This window comes from Piliocolobus tephrosceles, chromosome 10 (assembly GCF_002776525.5).
Source record: "Piliocolobus tephrosceles isolate RC106 chromosome 10, ASM277652v3, whole genome shotgun sequence".
NCBI classification, from domain to species: Eukaryota; Metazoa; Chordata; class Mammalia; order Primates; family Cercopithecidae; genus Piliocolobus; species Piliocolobus tephrosceles.
Window position 1 is genome coordinate 96,134,607 of NC_045443.1, and position 20,813 is coordinate 96,155,419.

At 39.2% G+C, this 20,813-nt stretch overlaps 1 protein-coding gene across 9 annotated transcripts in view; it reads left to right on the forward strand.

Moving 5' to 3' along the window:
• Window positions 1–20,813, forward strand: part of APAF1 (apoptotic peptidase activating factor 1) — a 126,447-nt gene that overhangs the window by 3,876 nt on the left and 101,758 nt on the right. For 8 of the 9 annotated variants that reach the window (XR_002724710.1, XR_002724717.1, XM_023183826.2 and 5 more), the window contains exons 4-10: window positions 252–449; window positions 9,695–9,878; window positions 12,659–12,771; window positions 12,878–13,009; window positions 16,385–16,623; window positions 17,040–17,207; window positions 18,382–18,513. Coding sequence is in view for 7 of the 9 variants with exons in the window: in XM_023183826.2 (XP_023039594.1) it covers window positions 252–449; window positions 9,695–9,878; window positions 12,659–12,771; window positions 12,878–13,009; window positions 16,385–16,623; window positions 17,040–17,207; window positions 18,382–18,513 (1,166 nt within the window). In the remaining 2 variants the exon portion in view is untranslated. The remainder of the gene's footprint in view (window positions 1–251; window positions 450–9,694; window positions 9,879–12,658; window positions 12,772–12,877; window positions 13,010–16,384; window positions 16,624–17,039; window positions 17,208–18,381; window positions 18,514–20,813) is intronic. The other variant, XM_023183897.1, reaches the window with a different exon arrangement.

The window sequence follows — 20,813 nt, forward strand, 5'->3', positions numbered from 1 at the left end:
TAGGGTGAGTAAAGCAGATATAGATAGAAACTTCCATTTTCTTTAGTCATCTTGAAGGGTATATGTTTGCCTTTTTGCTCTCTGTGGTCTGAGAAATCAGAAAATTGAAGTTAATATGCTAGCCTCATTTTCTTACTTCTCTTAGAAATTTTCAGGCTAAGCCTCAGTTTTGCTCTTTGTTTTTTATGGTATTACTTCAGTAATCATTCCAAAGTTCTATTCATTCATGCTTGTTTTGTTTTGGATTTTAGTAAGGACAGTCCTGTGTGAAGGTGGAGTACCACAGAGGCCAGTTGTTTTTGTCACAAGGAAGAAGCTGGTGAATGCAATTCAGCAGAAGCTCTCCAAATTGAAGGGTGAACCAGGATGGGTCACCATACATGGAATGGCAGGCTGTGGAAAGTCTGTATTGGCTGCAGAAGCTGTTAGAGATCATTCCCTCTTAGAAGGTAAGTGTCTTAGTCCGTTTTATAGCCTAGTAAGGTAGATAGACATGTAAAAATATTATGATATATCAATACATGATAAATTGAATGGTAGAAGCAAGTATAAGGTACAGAGTTACAACAAAGGAAAGATATGTTAACTCTCTAAAGGGAGAGGATGGATAGGACAGGCTTCCTGAATGAGATGACATTTTAGTGGGAGTTTGGATAAAGAATAAAAGTTTGCCAGACAGTGAAGGTAGGGATGGGAGACTAGAGAAGGTGGGAAGGGTAGTGGGTGGTTACTAGGGTGGGGAAGGGCATACTGGGTAAAAGGGGGTTTAAGACATATTGATGGGTATACCACTGACCATAGTGAGCCTGGTAGGTTCTCAGTATATTCATCAGGAATAGTTGTATAGCTCCATCAGCTCTAGGCTGCCCCTGTTCATCAGTGTGTTCTCATTCATCAGTGTGTTCTCTCTGTGTGACACTTCTAGAGGAATTCAAAGACAGTTCCCAACTTCTGGTAGTTAATAATTTTTTTTTTAGTAGGCCAAGCACGGTGGCTCATGCTTGTAATCCCAGCTGAGGCATGGATCACCTGAGGTCAGGAGTTCAAGACTAGGCTGGCAACATGGTGAAACCCCATCTGTACCAAAAATACAAAATAAATCAGCCGGGTGTGGTGGTGAGCACCTGTAATCCCAGCTACTCGGGAGGCTGAGGCAGGAGAACCACTTAAACCCGGGAGGCGGAGGTTGCAATCAGCTGAGGTTGCACCACTGCACTCCAGCCTGGGCAACAAGAGCAAGACTCCCTCTCAAAAAAAAAAAAAAAAAAATTTTTTTTTTTTTCAGTATGTATAACATGTCCAGGCTCGAGTGCCATGGCGCGATCTCAGCTCACCACAATCTCTGCCTCCCAGGTTCAAGCGATTGTCCTGCCTCAGCCTCCTGAATAGCTGGGATTACAGGCACCCATCACCACACCTGGCTAATTTTGTATTTTTGGTAGAGACGGGGTTTCTCCGTGTTGGTCAGGCTGGGGAATGTTCTACGGTTAAGACAGTTTAGACAGAATGATTGGAATAAGTAGTAAGCCTCTAAGAGACTTAAAAATATGGAGGCTGGGGTACATCTATGTGTACATATGGCCTCAGTTTAATTTCATAGCCTTTGTAAGTGATATTGACTATACTCTTGTCAGAAGCATGCCCAATTCCTAACCCTTGGTTTTTCCCCTCTGTCATTACAGAGAAGTTTCCTGAGACTTAGCTCCTCTCAAGTCTCAGACCCAAGGATTTTTTTAAACCACTACTGCAAAGTTGATCGCTAAGGATATTTCAGGATAAATTTGGCTTAAGTTCCTTTAGTGTGAAGAGATGAGTTTTCCTTTCAATATTATGATGAACTTTCTTTGTATATTTATAATATTCCAATTTATAGGTTTAAAAGAATACTCCCTCTCCCCATTTAAATTGCTCTGCATTATTGTGATGAATTTTCAATTCTAGGGATTAAAATTGGCCAAAAATTTATGGAATTAAATACTCAGGAGTCATACTGTATAAACTATTATCTTGGAACAGGTTTTAACCACTTTGAGAAAATCCTAAAGATACTGGCAACTGTCAAGTACATGTGAGCTTAATTCATATTCCTCATGTACTTTTGTGGGATCTCAAGTTCAGAGGATTGAGTTATTCATATTCCTTAGTTCACGACTTATTATAGTAGATCCGTACTAGGCTGAGCTTCTCACTGTATTTATTTGTTTATTTCCATTTCAAAATTTCCTTTTCTTATTTCCTTTCCCCTCTCCATGGACAATCCTAATGTATTTAATGTATGTTCTTTGTAAATGTCTGTGTAGAGTATGTGCTCTTGTTAAATGTGTATGTTGTTTATATGCAGGTATTTTAAATTTGCATAGATGTTATGGTATTAATTATTCTGCTTTTTTATCTCCCGTGACACAATGTTTTTAAGATTTATCCTTCTTGCTATGTATACGTGTTATTTGTTACACCTGATGGCCACCAACCCATTTTACTGTCCATTGCCCTAAGTAAATGGGTATGTAGATTGTTTCCAACTCTCTGCCGCTCCAGCAAAGCTGGGTTGAACTTTTATGTGAGTAAGAATTTCTTGGGTATTTGTAGCTAGGAGCAAAATTAGTAATTTTTAATTTATTTTTATTTTTTTTAAAGAGACAGAGTGTCACCCTGTTGCCCAGGCTGAGTGCAGTGGCCATATCATAGCTCATTACAGGCTCAAACTCTTAGGCTTAAGTGATCCTCCCACCTTAGCCTCCTGAGTAGCTGGGTCTACAGGCACATGCCACCATGCCTGGCCAATTGTTTATTTATTTATGAGACAGGGTCTTGCTTTGTCACCCAGGCTGGAGTGCAGTGGCATGATCTTGGCTCCCTGCAACCGCTGCCTTCTGGGCTCAAGTGATCCTCCCACATCAGCCTCCCGAGTAACTGGGACCACAGGTGCATGCTGACACACCCAGTTAATTTTTGTATTTTTTGTAGAGGTGGGGTTTTGTCATGTTACCCAGGCTGGTCTCAAACTCCTGAGCTCAATAGATTCACCTACCTTGGCCTCCCAAAGTGCTGGAATGACAGGTGTAAGCCACCGTGCTTGGCGTGTTTTAAAAAATTTTTTGTAGAGACAGGGTCTTGCTTCTTGTCCAGGCTGGTCTCAAACTCCTGGGCTCAAGTGATGCTCCCGCCTTGGCCTCTCGAAGTGCTAGGGTTACAGGTGTGAGCTACCATGCACAGCCAAAATTACTAAATGATAGGATATATAAATATCAAATTTGATTCTCCTCCAGTCTGTACCTTTCCCCCAGACGAGTATGGGGACTCCTATAACCTCACTTCTGCAGTGACACTTGGTATGACCCAGCTTTGTAATTTTTGCCTGGCAAACTTCTATAAAGTTGTATCTTTTACTTTGCATTTCTCTGGTAACTCAAGTTTGAACATTTCTTCATAAGCTTGTTGTTAGCCTTTTGAGTTTCTTTTTTTATGGATTTTGTTTATATTGTCTATTTTCCATTGGGATTTCCATTTTTTTTTCTTTTTGCTTTTTAGAAGTTTCTTATATATTCTAGAAATTAGACTTTGTTGGTTTTAGACTTTATTTTATTTTTTTTTGAGACCGAGTTTCGCTCCTGTTGTCCAGGCTCGAGTGCCATGGCACGATCTCGGCTCACCACAATCTCTGCCTCCCAGGTTCAAGCGATTGTCCTGCCTCAGCCTCCTGAATAGCTGGGATTACAGGCACCCATCACCACACCTGGCTAATTTTGTATTTTTGGTAGAGACGGGGTTTCTCCATGTTGGTCAGGCTGGTCTTGAACTCCCGACTTGAGGTGATCCGCCTGCCTCGGCCTCCCAAAGTGCTGAGATTACAGGCGTGAGCCACTGCGCTCAGCTGGTTTTAGACTTTTAAATACCTCATTTTAATTTGCCATGTGATTAATTTTTTTCTTGGGTGTTCTCAGTAGAAGAGAACTTTGATGTAGTCAAACTAATCAAATTTTTTTTTTGTCTTCTAATTTGTATTTCCTGAGTTTTGTTCATATAGTCCTATTACAGTCTTATTATTCATATTTTGCTCTTTATTCTCATATTTAGCTCTTTATTCTATGGAGTCTGCCTTTGTATGTTCACTAGTGCAAGAGTAGGTGCTTTCCCAAAGATAAATTTTAATCTCTGGAGTTCACTTCCATTCTCAAATACAGGAACATTGGATTTTTGACATTTAATTGTATTACAAAACATTTTCTTTTAAAATTACAGATAATGTAAGAGTTCTAAATTTGATTAAAATTGTAGTTCTTGTGGAAATGTCGTCTTTGGGTGGTGATTGGGATAAATTAAAGAATATTAAGTTTTTAACTTTCAACTGGGTGTGGTAGCTCATACCTGTAATCCCAGCACTTTGGGAGGCCGAGGCAGACAGATCATTTGAAGTCAGGAGTTCGAGACGAGCCTGGCCAACATGGTGAAACCCCGTCTCTACTAAAAATACAAAAATTTGCTGGGCGTGGTGGCGCTTGCCTATAATCCCAGCTACTTGGGAGGCTGAGGCATGAGAATCGCTTGAACCTAGGAGGCAGAGGTTGCAGTGAGCCAAGATTGCACCACTGCCCTCCAGCCTGGGTGACAGAGTGAGATGCCATCTCAAAACAAACAAACAAACAAACTATATATATATATATAGTTTTAAACTATTTGTGCCTGTACAGTTTTGAGTAACCCAATTGTCTTTTGAAATTTCAACTTATTTGTAGGGAGATAGTGAAGAACAGATGTATCTTTAAATACAGTAATGACATTTTACATTACTGTATTTTATGTTGGTTTTTAATCATGAATGCTTTCTTCATAGACTGTGTTCCTGTATGTTTCTGTCCTTTCCAAGATTTCTTTGTGTTATTAGATTGTGAATTGCTACCAGGATAAGCCTCCTGTGAAAGTATTGTGGAGTTTTCCCTGAATAAAGGCAACTTTTCTCTGAATTAGTTTCTCTGAATGAATTGTAAATACAGCCTCATGCGAGGCTAAATTGCTCCCTCTTGTGCCCATAGTCAAGATGTTTAGATTCTTTCTGAAATGTGGAATTAATGGTTCAGTTTTTAACCAAATATTATATTGTGGTGGTTAGAGATTTGCGTATCAGGTAGTCATTTGGTCTGTTTGCCTTTTTAAATCTGGTAGTGTTTTCTCTTTTCTTGCACGTGTTTAGATACCCTAAATTTTTAGTTATAAATTTAGGGAAAAAAGGCCTTTGACTCTAGGTAATAGGTACGTAAATTAAAATGTGAAAGAATTTACTAGGTATAGGATGCTTTCTTTACCTTTAAACTTGGGATGATCTTTACAAATTTAGCTTAATTTAATTTAATTTAATTTTGAGACAGAGTCTCATTGTGACGCCTAGGCTGGGGTGCAATGATCTTGGCTCACTGCAACCTCTGCTCCCAGGTTCAAGCAATCCCCCTGCCTCAGCCTCCCAGGTAGCTGGGACTACAGATGTGCACCACCCCACCTGTCTAATTTTTGTGTTTTTAGTATAGATGGAGTTTCACCTTGTTGGCCAGGTTGGTTTCGAACACCTGACCCAAGTGATCCCCTCACCTCAGCCTCCCAAAGTGCTGGGATTACAGGCTTGAGCCGCCGTGCCTGGCCGATTTTTACAAATTTTAGGTAGACAGCACAAATTTGAAAAAAAGGAAACTTAAGGCAACAGATAGTTTACATCTGTATATTTTAAAAGTAGTATTTTCATTTATAAAGAAGTAAAAGTTCTCCTTACTTGCTCCTTTTTGCTTTCTCCTAAATTCTTAATCTTTTTTTTTTATTTTTATTTTTGAGACAGACTCTCACTTTGTCACCCAGGCTGGAGTGCAGTGGCATGAATCTGGCTCACTGCAGCCTCAACTTCCCAGGCTCAAGTCATCCTCCCACCTCAGCCTCCTGAGTAACTGGGCCACAGGTGCATAGCACCTTGCCTGGCTAATGTTTGTATTTTTTTAGAAACATGGTTTTACCATGTTGCTCAGGCTGGTCTCGAAATCTGGGCTCAAGCAATCTGTCTGCCTTGGCTTCCCAAAGTGCTGGGAGCCACCATGCCTGGCTCTAAATTCTAAATCTTACCCTAGAGATAGTCTTGGTTAACAATTTGGAGTAAATTTTTCCAAACTTTATTCTCTGCATTTATGAATATATATACATACAGAGCACAGCTTTAAGTGAAGTCTCAAGGGCTTGCTGTTTCATAACTGTAAACTTACACTGAAGGTCATAACTGTAAACTTACACTGAAGAAGGCCTGAGGGGACCTCAGAATCTTTAGGAGTAAGCAATAGGGCTTGTCTACCTTCTTCTAAGACATTAGCATGATAATCAAACCAGGCTTCACAGCCCTGTCTCTATCTCAGTTACTGTACAGTTCTCTGTCTCCAGTTGTTTGTTATATTTTAGACTTTCATGCAGTCATTATTCAGTACATTGACAAATTCTGATCTAGGTCTTCTCTCATTCCTATGTGTTTCTGCCATACCCTGTAGAACTCCTCCTCTGTGAGCAGGAAACTCTCTTGTATCATCAACTTCTTAGAATATTCACCTTCTTGCCTTGTCTGAAACTGGGCAGTTTCCTGAGGTTACTGCCTTTTCCATAACCTTCTTAAGTGACATGGCAAGTTTTTTCCTTTATATCCCACATACTTTAGCACCAGGAAATGGGTGGGCATTGTTCTTGCTCTCTGTTGCCTCATCCAGACCATTAATACTCCCTTCTCCAGCTGAATGCTTTGAGGTTCATGTCTCTAACCTTTCCTATGGATGTAATCACGGTCTTATTCATTGACGATTGGAGTTCTTAGCTTTTAACCTTCCTCTTATGCCCTTTGTCTGTTAGCACTCTTAGTGATTTTGATACCTATGTGGATGAGTCATCCAAAACCTTAACCTCTTCTTTCCTTCACCTCTTTGTCTCCTGTGACTTTTTTTTTTTTTTTTTTTTTTTAACTTTTGTGAGATGGAATCTCGCTCTGTCGCCCAGGCTGGAGTGCAGTGGGGCGATCTCTGCTCACTGCAAGCTCTGCCTCCTGGGTTTACACCATTCTCTTGCCTCAGCCTCCTGAGTAGCTGGGACTACAGGTGCCCACCACCATGACCCGCTAATTTTTTGTATTTTTAGTAGAGACGGGGTTTCACCATGTTAGCGAGGATGGTCTGGATCTCCTGACCTCGTGATCCTCCTGTCTCAGCCTCCCAAAGTGCTGGGATTACAGGCATGAACCACTGCACCCGGCCTCCTGTGGCCATTTCTTAATTCTTCCCTGATTACAGGCTGGACCCTGATCCTTGTCATTACTAGAACTACAGCACTTTTGAAATCTTGATGTTGAGCATTGTTTTCTACTCTTTACCCACCTCCACCTATTTTATTCTTCAAGTTTATTGCTATAGACTTACCAAGACTTCTCATCCATTGATTCCAGAATATCCTCTCTATTCATATTATCAGTCCTCTCCTAGACTTCAGCTGTCATTGTCCATCATTTTATTGTCCATCATTCAGTTGCTTCTTAGCACATACTCTTGGCTCTTTAGTCCTCTCCTTATCTGGAGCGAAAACCGGTTTTTTTCTCTATGCTGGGAAATGGAGTAGGTATTTGCTCTTCATGGCTTCATCCAGACCTTTGCTTACTTCCTCTTTTCTGGGACTGATCCTTTCCTTGACCTTGTGCAGGTTCAAAGACTCCACATCACTTCAAGTTATAAAAAGTCTCATTTCCATAATTAAAATGTCAAGTCCTATTCACTACTGCAGACTTCATTTACATACAAAGTTCAGTTGGGCCTGTCTGAGACTTTGGAAGCCTGCAATGGGATAGTAGGTTAAGGTGGACATTGTGGGTTGTTTCCAGCTTTTTCCTGTTGCAAACAATGCTGCAGTGAATATTCTTGTTGATGCAGAATGGTGTAGAAGTTGAACATTGATGCTTTAAGTTTGAATCTCAGCTTTGCTTTATTAGCTGTGTAACTTTGGGTAAATTACTCAACTTTTCTGTTCTTCAGTTTCCTCATTTTCTTTTTCTTTTTTTTTTTTTGAGACGGAGTCTTGCTCTGTCACCCAGGCTGGAGTGCAGTGGTGCGATCTTGGCTCACTGCAACCTCCGCCTCCCAGGTTCATGCCATTCTCCTGCCTCAGCCTCCCGAGAAGCTGGGACTACAGGCGCTCGCCACTGTGCCCGGCTAATTTTTTGTATTTTTAGTAGAGACGGGGTTTCACCATGTTAGCCAGGATGGTCTCGATCTCCTGACCTCATGATCCGCCCACCTCAGCCTCCCAAAGTGCTGAGATTACAGGCGTGAGCCACCGCGCCTGGCTAGTTTTTTCATTTTCAAAATGAAGGTAATAGTGTCTGCTTGATAGTGTGCTATAGTATTAAATGAATGAATATACATAGAACTCTTAGAATAGTGCCCAATAAATATCTGATGTAAATAGATATTTGTGCATATATGCAAGTATCTCTTTTGGGTGATTTAAGTTTTTAAAATAGTGATTTATATTTGTATTTAATTATTTGTGAATACCAGTAAATAAATTGCCCTTTGGTATAATTTAACTCATTTATCTTTGAGTCTGTTTTTTGCTTTTTTGGTATGTTTAAGATCACATAAATCTTTATGATTGATGCTACTGGAATGATCTAATGCTACTGTTTACCATATTTTATACATAGGGGCCCCTCTTTTTTATATATGTATATTTATGTGGAGGTGATTAAGTATAGTCTATGAAGACTTAAGATTTTGGCTCCTGATAATACATAAATAAAAATACATATTTCAAGATGTTTTATGGCTCAATTAACAATGATGATGATAACAGTAATAATAATCATGGCCATTCCTAGTGCTTACTAGTTCGAAGCTTAATATTGGTAAGTTGCTCTCAGATCTATAACACTAACATCCTGTTTTAATCCTTTATGCTTAACATAGCAATTTCACATATTTTATATCATTAATTTTTCACAGCAACTCTGAAATAGGTGGGCTAGACAACCTTATTTCAGTATAACAAATGAGACTGAGGTTAAATGATTTGCTAAAGATTGCTTAGCTAGTAAGCAGTAGAGCCAGACTTGAATCTAATTTCCTATTTTAAATCTGTGTAAGAAAACCATAATGGGTGAGTTATATGTTCCAGGACATCAGTGGTTCTCAATGAGGGGTGATTTTGCACCCCCCCCAGGTGACATTTGACAATGTTTGGAGACATTTTTGTTTGTCGGTACTGGTGAAGGGGAATCCTATTGGCATCTAGTGGATAGAGGCCAAAGAGGCTGTTAAACATCCTATAATGCATAGGACATTCCCTTACAACAAAGAATTACCATCCCAAAAAGTCAGGAGTACAAGGTTTAGAAACTGCTGTGCAGTGATCATTGACGACACAGGACAAAGATAATAAAACTTTACTTGGTAAGATTTTCCTGATAAGCCACAAATTTACTCCAAACTTCAGTTTCTTCACATCTTCAACTTGTCTTAGATTCAGGATATAAAGCCTACCAATATCTTGCATGTAAAATTTATACTCTAAATCAAGAGAGGTCGAAGATATGATGGGACTGAAAATTGGAGTAAATCTGATGCTTAACAGTAAAACCATTTAAAGGAGGACTCCTGTTGAAAGGCCTTAAGTTCATTATTCTTTCCCTCACTAGATTGTTTCCCAGGGGGAGTGCATTGGGTTTCAGTTGGGAAACAAGACAAATCTGGACTTCTGATGAAACTGCAGAATCTTTGCACACGATTGGATCAAGATGAGAGTTTTTCCCAGAGGCTTCCACTTAATATTGAAGAGGCTAAAGACCGTCTTCGCATTCTGATGCTTCGCAAACACCCAAGGTACTGATGGTCAAATTTAGTTGGTGTGTGAAGTCCCAATAAGACGTAACTACTGACTTCTTGAGAACATCATGACTTTTTCCTGCTGTCCTAAAAAGAGGGTAAGAGAGAACCATCGCAGCCACACGCGGTGGCTCATGCCTGTAATCCAAGCACTTTGGGAGGCCAGGGCGGTTGGATCACCTGAAGTCAGGAGTTCAAGACCAGCCAGATAAACATGGTGAAACCCCATCTCTACTAAACATACAAAATTAGCCAGGTATTGGTGGTGCATGCCTGTAATCCCAGCTGCTCGGGAGACTGAGGCAGGAGAATCGCTTGAACTTGGGAGGCAGAGGTTGCAGTGAGCCGTGATCGTGCCATTGCACTCTAGCCTGGGCAATAAGAGTGAAACTGTCAAAAAAAAAAAAAAAGAAAGAAAGAAAAGAGAAAGAAAGAACCATTGCTTTCTTGCTTTTCTTTCTTGTATTTAAAAAGAAAAAAAGGGGGCTGCCATTTGACCTAAAACTGCTTTTTCTCTTTGCATCCTATCTACCACATCGTCTCATATGTACGATTCTAGGCTCTCAGGGAATGTCTTAAGTGAGTGAGTTGGTGAGTGCTCTTTGCTAGAAAGTGCAAACTTCTTACTTTGAATCCATTATTTCTAGTGAGTTAACACAGAACAAGAGAGAATAAATGCAGGCAACTGATAAATGTCAGGAAAAGGCCAGGCACAGTGGCTCATGCCTGTAGTCACAGCACTTTGGGAGGCCATGGTGGATAGTTTGCTTGAGCCCAGGAGTTCGAGACCAGTGTGGGCAACATGACGAAACCCTGTCTTTCTAAAAAATAGAAAAATTAGTCAGGTGTGGTGGTACACACCTGTGGTCCCAGCTACTCAGGAGACTAAGGTGGGAGGATCACTTGAGCCTGGGAGATCAAGGCTGCAGTGAACCTAGATTGTGCCACTGTATTCCAGCTTGGGTGGCAGAGGAAGACCTTATTTCAATTAAAAAAAGTCAGGAAAGATTTTTAATGGGGCTTTTCTTTTGGATTGTCTTAGTTTCTGGAAATACACATGTAACTGTTCTACTTCCACATACTTCAGGAGTGAGTTTGTTTTGTTTGTTCAACAGTTAATTAATTCAGCAAATGCTTACCATTATAATTATGTGCCAGGCACTGTTACCAAGTGTTTCACCGTTTTCATTAGCCAAAAGGGAGACAGCAGTTTAGCTGCTGCTAGTCTTAAGAGTATAACCTTGGATTCAGTCAACAATTTGATTTCTGTCATCTAACAGCCTCTCTTTCATTTGTTCATTTAACCAACATTGAGTGTTGTGCCAGGTTCTGGGCCAAGTGCTGCAAGTATAAAGACAAATAAAGCATTCTTTGGGAATGTTATAGTATATCGAGTGAGAGGTAGTGGCTCTGCACTTTTTAAAAATGCCATAATGCACCCAAGGATGCAGTCTGTAGCAGTTGCTGAGTATAGTAGTGATTCTCAAGTTGGTAAGGGTATTAATATCAGAATATAGGGTGAGAAGAGTATTTTTGGAAAAAGCCTACTAGGTGATTCTGATGCATACTTGTTATGTTTTCTTGGTGCAATCTCTGCTAACTGCAAGCTCCGCCTCCTGGATTCAAGTGATTCTCCTGCCTCAGCCTTCTAAATAGCTGGGACTACAGGTACCTGCCACCACGCCTGGCTAATTTTTTGTATTTTTAGTAGAGATGGGGTTTCACCGTGTTAGCCAGGATGGTCTCGATCTCCTGACCTCGTGATCCGCCCACCTTGGCCTCCCAGAGTGCTGTGATTGCAGGCGTGAGCCACTATGCCTAGCCCCTCGTTCTCTTGATATTGATTTATATAGAGGAAATAGGATTGAGATCACTAACCCTTCCCTCTTTAATTGCTCGATAACTTTACCCTAGTTCTGCTTTCCCTTTTTTGCAAAAATAAAAGTGACTTCTGTTGAGTAAAATAATGTAGCCACTTTCAGATGTGTCAGACTAGCTTATAAAGCCAGGCATATTTTTTTAATCTCTCAGTCTCATTTGGTTTATGCTTGTGTAATTTTTCAACCTATATATGTGCCTAGAGTATTTTTTTGTAATGTACAGCCACAGTGTGTCATTTAGACAGAAATGCTGGTGTATAATTATGCTATCAGGTTTTAGTTATATTTTTTCCCCTCATCTGTTCTAGTGAGTTTAGAAAAGTTTTTGGAGAGACCAATTGGGAGTTGACATAAAGCTTCTCAGTTACTATGAATAAACACATTGTTTAAAAAAAAAAACACTTGTGTGAAAGGTAATATTCTTTTAGCTTGCAACATTTGAAATTGCTAGTTTTATAGGTGAAAAATGGTTACATATCGTCATTATTGTATGATGCATTCTAATGCTAACCTGAGCTCAGTTCTAGTTTGGTTTTGGTGCTTAAAGACTAAGTTGGAAAATCCCGTTACTTGGATAGTAATGGTCCCTTTTTTTTTTTTTTAAGGCACTCAATAAGTGGTGGCTGAACCTTTTATGGTCGGATCTGTAATTTTAATATGTTCTGATTTAGGGTTTGAGGAGAAGGAAGTCTCTAATTTTTTTTTTTCCTTATTTGAATCAGCATATTGAGAAAAGAATATAGCAAAGAGGAAGAATCATTTTCTTAGACCTAGCTATCTATTTGTTTAAAAAAATTTTTAATCTGGTAGATTTTAAAAGACACTGGTGGGATTATCTTTTTAAAAGGAAGCTTAAAGTAAGTGTCATTAGTGATTAATTTTTTTTTTTTTAATTAGGTCTCTGTTGATCTTGGATGATGTTTGGGACTCTTGGGTGTTGAAAGCTTTTGACAATCAGTGTCAGATTCTTCTTACAACCAGAGACAAGAGTGTTACAGATTCAGTAATGGGTAAGGATTATTCATTAACTTTTTAGTACCTTCATATTTAATTCAATTACATTTAAATATGTGGCATACCAAATTACTTACGTTGTCTTGTGATTTTTGTTTGCAGGTCCTAAATATGTAGTCCCTGTGGAGAGTTCCTTAGGAAAAGAAAAAGGACTTGAAATTTTATCCCTTTTTGTTAATATGAAGAAAGCAGATTTGCCAGAACAAGCTCATAGTATTATAAAAGAATGTAAAGGTATGGTTATTTATTTTGTTTATGAGGAGGTTATAGGGAGTTATATAATTTCCCTTTTGTAAATCAAGCTAATGAATATGATAACTTAGCACATGAACATCCAAAAACTTTTCTGGGAGATTTAGTATTTTAGGTTCTTCTCTGATATCTTAAATGGATACATGATATTATGGTATTTATTTATTCATTAAAATAATATTTACCATCTACCCACAGTGTGTTAGAGACCACATTAGCGAGAGAAGTGAGACACAGATGTGACCTCTGCTGTCAGAGTTAAAAATATAGTGAGAATCAGATTTAAAACTTGTTTTTGCTTGGGATTTTATAAAAGTAGTATTCTAATTTGGTAAGTAAAAACTGGTGTCTTAATTTGCATTTTTTGTTAGTGAAGTTAAACTTTTTACTTGTTTACTGAATATGTTTTAAGAAATTATCCTTGACTCACTTTTCTTTTTTGATATAAGCATTTTTAACTTATTTCTAAATACTCTAAAAATTGAAACTATTAGCTCTTTGTCATATTTTTACAAGTATTATTTCCCAGTAAAACAATTTTTTAATGTAAAATTTATATATAGGATCTCGCTATGTTGCCCAGGCTGGTCTTGAACTACTTGCCTCAAATGATCCTCCTACCTTAGCCTCCCAAAGCGCTGGGACTATAGGCATGAGTCACCATGTCCAGCCTGTTTCCCAGTTTTTTGTGTACTTTTTATTTGTTGTATTCTTTTGACATATAGAAGCTTAAAATTTTATACAGTCAAATCTATCAACTCTTAAAATTATTTCTTTCATTGTTGCTATGCTTGGAAATACCTTCTTTTTCTTCTTTTTCTTTTTTTTTCCTCTTTTGAGACGGAGTCTCACTCTGTCGTTCAGGCCGGAGTGCAGTGGCGTGATCTTGGCTCACTGCAACTTCTGCCTCCCAGGTTCAAGCAGTTCTTCTGCCTCAGCCTCTCGAGTATCTAGAACTACAGGCATGTGCCACCATGCCTGGCTAATTTTCGTATTTTCAGTAGAGATGAGGTTTTGCCGTGTTGATCAGGCTGGTCTCGAACTCCTGACCTCAGGTGATTGCCCACCTTGGCCTCCCAAAGTGCTGGGATTTTAGGCATGAGCTACCATACCTGGCCACCTTATTTTTCATTCTGCCATCAAATAGAAACACAGTTTTGTTTGTTTATTTATTTATTTTTTGAGACTGAGTCTCACTCTGTCACCCAGACTTCAGTGCAGTGGCGTGATCTCTGCTCACTGCAACCTCTGCTGCCCAGGTTCAAGTGATTCTCCTGCCTCAGTCCCCTAGTACCTGGGATTGCAGGCGTGTGCCACTGCACCCAGCTAATTTTTGTAGTTTTAGTAGAGACGGGGTTTCACCATCATGGCCAGGGTAGTCTTGAACTTCTGACCTCGTGATCCACCTGCCTCGGCCACCCAGAGTGCTGGGATTACAGGCCTGAGCCACCACACCTGGCCAGTTTTGTTTATTTTTAAAGAAATCTTACACTTAGGAAAAATGCTTGATTTGTAGTTATTACAAAGGGTGATGCATGTCCATTTTGAAAATGTGTGAAACTATAAAGAAAAAATAGAAATTATCCATAATCTGGTAATTATTAGCATCATGAGAGTATTGCCTCCAGTCTTTTAGAACAAAGATTTTAAAAATTCAGATTATGTATACATAGTTTTGGATCTTGCCCTTATTTTTGAAGAGCCAGTGTCTTGCTCTGTCACCCAGGCTGGAGTGCAGTGACAAGATCATAGCTCACTGCAGGCTTGAATGTTTCGTCTTAAGCAATCCTCCTGCCCCAGCCTCCTGAATAACTGGGACTGCAGATACTCACCACCTACCTGGGTAATTTTTAAATTTTTTTGTAGGGACAGGGTCTCACTATGTTGCCCAGGCAGGTCTCAAACTTCTGCCCTCAAGCAATCCTCCCACCTCAATCTCCCAAAGTGCTAAGACTACAGACGCATGTCACCACACCCAGCTGGACCTTACCCTTTTTCTTTTTTTTTCTTTTGAGACGGAGTCTTGCTCTGTTGCCCAGGCTGGAGTGCAGTGGTGCGATCTTGGCTCACTGCAAGCGCTGCCTCCCGGGTTCACGCCATTCTCCTGCTTCAGCCTCCCGAGTAGCTGGGACTACAGGTGCCCACCACCATGCCCTGCTAATTTTTTTGTATTTTTAGTAGAGGCGAGGTTTCACTGTGTTAGCCAGGCTGGTCTTGATCTCCTGACTTTGTGATCTGCCCGCCTTAGCCTCCCGACGTGCTGGAATTACAGACGTGAGCCACTGCGCCCGACTGACCTTACCCTTTTTATATATCTTGAGCATTTTCCCATGTTGTTAAATATTTTTTTGAAAAAAATTTACCAGTGGCATAATATTGATATATCTTAATTTATTCAACCACTTCTCTATTATTGGACATTGTTTACATTATTTAAGATTTTTGGCCGGGCGCGGTGGCTCAAGCCTGTAATCCCAGCACTTTGGGAGGCCGAGACGGGCGGATCACGAGGTCAGGAGATCGAGACCATCCTGGCTAACACGGTGAAACCCCGTCTCTACTAAAAATACAAAAACTAGCTGGGCGAGGTGGCGGGCGCCTGTAGTCTCAGCTACTCGGGAGGCTGAGGCAGGAGAATGGCGTAAACCCGGGAGGCGGAGCTTGCAGTGAGCTGAGATCTGGCCACTGCACTCCAGTCCGGGCGACAGAGCAAGACTCCGCCTCAAAAAAAAACCAAAAAAAACAAAAACAAAAAAAAATATTTTTTTCACTGTTCTAAGTATGCTGTGATGAATATCCTTAAACTTAATCATTCTTTTTTTTCTTTAAGACAGGCTCTCACACTGTTCCCCAGGCTGGGATGCAGTGGTGCCATCATGGCTCACTGTAGCCTCAACCTCCTGGACTGAAGCAATCCTCCCACCTCAGCCTCCTAAGTAGCTGGCACTATAGGCATGCACCACCACACCTGGCTGATATTTCTAATTTTTATTTTTAGTAGAGATAAGATCTCATTATGTTGCTCAGGCTGGCATATATATGTGTGTGTGTATATATATACATTATATATATACACACACATATATATATATATTGTTTTTTGTAATGACATCTTAGCCAGATTTAATCTATGTTATTTTGACTTAATAAAGATAATCAGGAACTTATTAAATTAAATCTTATTTATAATTTTTTTTGGAATAAATATCTAGAAGTGAAGTCAAGAGTGATAAATACTTAAGGCTTTTGATAACATGCAGCAGAAATTGTTTCGTACTAGTGTAAGTAAGTTGATTCTTAGTAGTGACAAAATAGGATGGTATTAGCACAGTGACTTCCTTTTTTTTTTTTTTTAAGGCTCTCCCCTTGTAGTATCTTTAATTGGTGCACTTTTACGTGATTTTCCCAATCGCTGGGAGTACTACCTCAAACAACTTCAGAATAAGCAGTTTAAGAGAATAAGGAAATCTTCATCTTATGATTATGAGGCTCTAGATGAAGCCATGTCTATAAGTGTTGAAATGCTCAGAGAAGACATCAAATATTATTACACAGATCTTTCCATCCTTCAGAAGGACGTTAAGGTGCCTACAAAGGTAATGGGATCAATGATCCTTATCATTGGGTATTTATTGCATGTAAGCATTGATATAGTACTGAGCATGTTGTTACAGAGACCTTTGGAAGGATAAGACCCAGGGTACTGAGGTGGTGGGGTGTTGGGTATAGAAGTTCCTCTGCTGTTAGCCTCCATTAAGGGCTCTGTGTTGAACTCAGGAGTTAACCTATTTTTGTGGTTCTAGTGCAGCTGAAGAAGCATCTGACTTCTCTTTCTCTTTTTCTATCTTGAGGAGTAGTTGGGTTTCTTCTTAAGAAATGGGGACGTTCTTACTCAGGGCTTTAAGATACTGTGTGTGTGTGTGTGTGTGTGTGTGTGTGTGTGTGATAATACCTGTCTACAGTCCTGGTCATTGTACTTTTGTGGCATATTAAATACTTACATTATTCCTAGGTGTTATGTATTCTCTGGGACATGGAAACTGAAGAAGTTGAAGACATACTGCAGGAATTTGTAAATAAGTCTCTTTTATTTTGTGATCGGAATGGAAAGTCGTTTCGTTATTATTTACATGATCTTCAAGTAGATTTTCTTACAGAGAAGAATTGCAGCCAGCTTCAGGTACTTGAATCTTGGTTTACTTTTTTTTTTCTTTTTCCTTTGAAATAATTTTAGATTTATTGAAAAGTTACAAAATAGTGGACAGTTTCTATGCGTAAGTCCTTCACCTAGCTTCCCCTAATACTAACATTTTATATAACCATAGTACAGTTGTTAAAGCCAGAAAATTAACATTGATACAATACTGTTCGCTAATCTACATGTTCTTTTTGTGGTCCAGGCCAATTTAGGACCCTGTATTGAATGTGATTGTCTTGTTTCCCTATCTGTCATTTTTTCAGTCTCCTCAAATCTGTGAAAATTTATCAGTCTTTATCTTTCATGGTCTTGTCACTTTTGAAGAGTACTGGCTAGTAATTTTGTACAGTATACCCAAATTTGGTTTTGTCTGATGTTTTCTCCTGACTACATTGAAGTTATACATATTTGGCAAGAATACCAATGATGTTGTATCTTTCTCAGTGGCATCATATGCTGAGAGTACTTGGTGGTTTTTAAAAAAATTTTTGTAGAGATAGCGTTTTGCCATGTTGCCCAGGCTGGTCTTGAACTCCTGGGCTCAAGTGATCCACCTGCCTTGGCCTCCCAAAGTGCTGGGATTGTAGGTATGAGCCACTATGCCCAGACTGTTGGTGTTGATATGTTTTATTATGGGCGATGTTAATGTTGATAATTTGGTTAAAGTGGTATCTGCCAGGTTTCTCCACTGTAAAGTCATTATTTTATGGGGAGATTCTTTCTCTGTGTGTGTGTGTATATATATATATATATATATATTTTTTTTTTTTGAGACAGGGTCTCACTGTGTTGCCCAGGCTGGCATGCAGTGGCTCACTTCAGCCTTAAACTCCTGGGCTCAAATGATCCTGAGTAGCTAATTCCCGAGTAGCTGGGTCCACAGGCACATGCCACTACACCTGACTGTTTTTTTATTTTTTATTTTTTTGTAAAAAATAAAACCTAGGGATATCTCCCTATGTTGCCCAGGCTGGTCTTGAAGTCCTGGCCTCAAGTGATCCTCCTACCTTGACCTCCCAAAGTGCTGGGATTACAGATGTGAGCCACCGAGCCTGGCCTCTCTGTGCATTCTTAATAGCTTTGGAAGCTGAAGTTACTGTGATGCTTAGGTTATAAAATTGTTTCTGGCTTCTGAAATGTTTCATTTGGGTTGCAGGATCTACATAAAAAGATAATCACTCAGTTTCAGAGATATCACCAGCCGCATACTCTTTCACCAGATCAGGAAGACTGTATGTATTGGTACAACTTTCTGGCCTATCACATGGCCAGTGCCAAGATGCACAAGGTAAGATGACCCATTTAAAAATTATTTTATCTGACTTTCCTTTTTCCATTACGTGCTTTTTTCTGGTTTATTTTTTTGTCTTGAATTTTGTTTATATTGCTTTCCATTTGAATTTTTTTTTTTGAGACAGGGTCTCACTTTGTCACTCAGTCTGGAGTGCAGTGGCACAATCTCAGCTCATTACAACCTTAACCTCCTGGGCTCAAGTGATCCTTCCACCTCAGCCCCCATGTAGGTGGGAGTACAGGCACACGCCACCATGCCTGGCTAATATTTTTGTATTTTTGGTGGACGTGGGGTTTCACCATGTTGCCCAGGCTGGTCTCAAACTCCTGAGCTCGACCTGAGCTCAAGTGATCCACTCCCCTCAGCCTCCCAAAGTGTTAGGATTACAGGCATGAGCCACAGCAGCCAGCTGAAGATTTGAATTTTTATATAGTTAAATTTACCACTGTTGTTGTCGTTGATGTTTGGTATTTTGCTTTGCTGTCCTGTTCATAAACATGTTTTGTTTTATTAGTATCATTTTTTTATTAGTAAAAATGGGATTGTAGCCTGTGTAATTATTTTTGTTTTTACCTGTAGTGATTAGAAAAGGTACCTTAGTAACTAGTAAATGAACCACCTCAGAATTAATCCTCTTCTTACTAGTAGCTTTCCTTCTTGGGCAGTATGGATTTATTTTGTAAGCGTTGAGAGGAAATGGATAGTGGAAAAGTATATTCATTGATTCAATAAATATTTATTGAGTGCTTGCTATGTATATTGCTTTTCATTAAGAGGATAAAGCACAGGCACAAAGTCTCTGCTCTCATTGAGTTTATGTTCTGGGAGGAGGCAGACATTAAACAAATTTATTATATTTCGGTGGGTAGTTAAGTGCTTAGAAGAAGGAGAGAGCAGGGAAGGGGAAAGAAAGTGATGATAGAGGGGTAGAATCATCATGATTTGCTGATGGGTTTGATATGCATTATAAGAAAAAGAAGAATCAAAGATGACTCCAACTCCAATGGAAAGAATGGAGTCCATGACATGAAATAGAAGTCTGTGGGAGAACAAGCTTTTTCCTGCAGAGAATGGGGATGGTTAAGAACTCATTTTGGATATATTAAGTCTGATAAACCTATTAAGACATCTGGCTGGAAATATTGAATAGGCAGTTAGATATGTGAGTCTGGAATTCTGGGGAGAATTATAGATGAAACATGAAAATAGGGAATTGTTAGCACATAGATGGTATTTGATTGAAGTCATGACTCCCAAGTAGCTACTCAAAATGTTTACATTTGGAAAACTATAAGTACTTTCAGTAATTTTTCTATGCTCAGGTATGTTATTTCTTGGTTATAATACATAGTAAATTGTTGTAGTTTGTTTTTTTCATCTAGCAAAATATATTCACATTTAATAATGTATATTGGAATGATGGCATTCCAATAAATATCTGTGCCCTAATTTATTTAACCAAACTTTAATTATCGAACATTTAGGTTTTCAGTTTTTTTTATCCCTATGATGTTGTAATAAGCATTCTTGTTTATCTTTGTACCTATGTTGTTTCCTTGGCAAATTCTGAGAAGTAGAATCACTGAACCAATGCACCTTTTTAAAGCTTTTGATATGCATGATAGTGTGGCAGGATTCAGTTCTTGTTAGCCTTTTTTCTGACTTTAAAAGTAATGGTTGATTTTCATTGGAAAACTTAGAAAAAAACTATAAAAAAGAAAACAGATCACAACCATTGCTAATGCTCTTGTGTATAGTTTTCTAGATCATTTTGCTGCTTCTATAAATACGCTTGTCCTTTAAAACCAAATGGGATCATAATAGAAAGTCTCATATATTGCTTTTTACCACTTAATTACATTGAATCATCATCTTTTCTTGTCATTTATATAGAGTGACATGATTTTTAAAGCTGCATATTGTTTCATTGTATAGCTACATTATGAATGGCCAATTGGTTGATGGTTATTTTCTTAGGATACTTTTTTATAAGTGGAATTTCTGGGTCAAATGGTATGTGCAGTTTAAATTTTAGTACAGATTGCCAGACTGCTCTCCAGAAGGGTACTCTGTTTTACATGCCTGCCAGCAGTGGTTGAAAGTGTTCATTTCCTCTGATTCCAGCTAATACCTCACCTCACCTCCTCTCCTCTCCTCTCCTCTCCTCTCCTCTCCTCTCCTCTCCTCTCCTCTCCTCTCCTCTCCTCTCCTCTCCTCTCCTCTCCTCTCCTCCCCTTCCTTCCTCTCTTCTTTTCTTTTTCTTTCTTTCTTTCCTTCCTTCCTTCCTTCCTTCC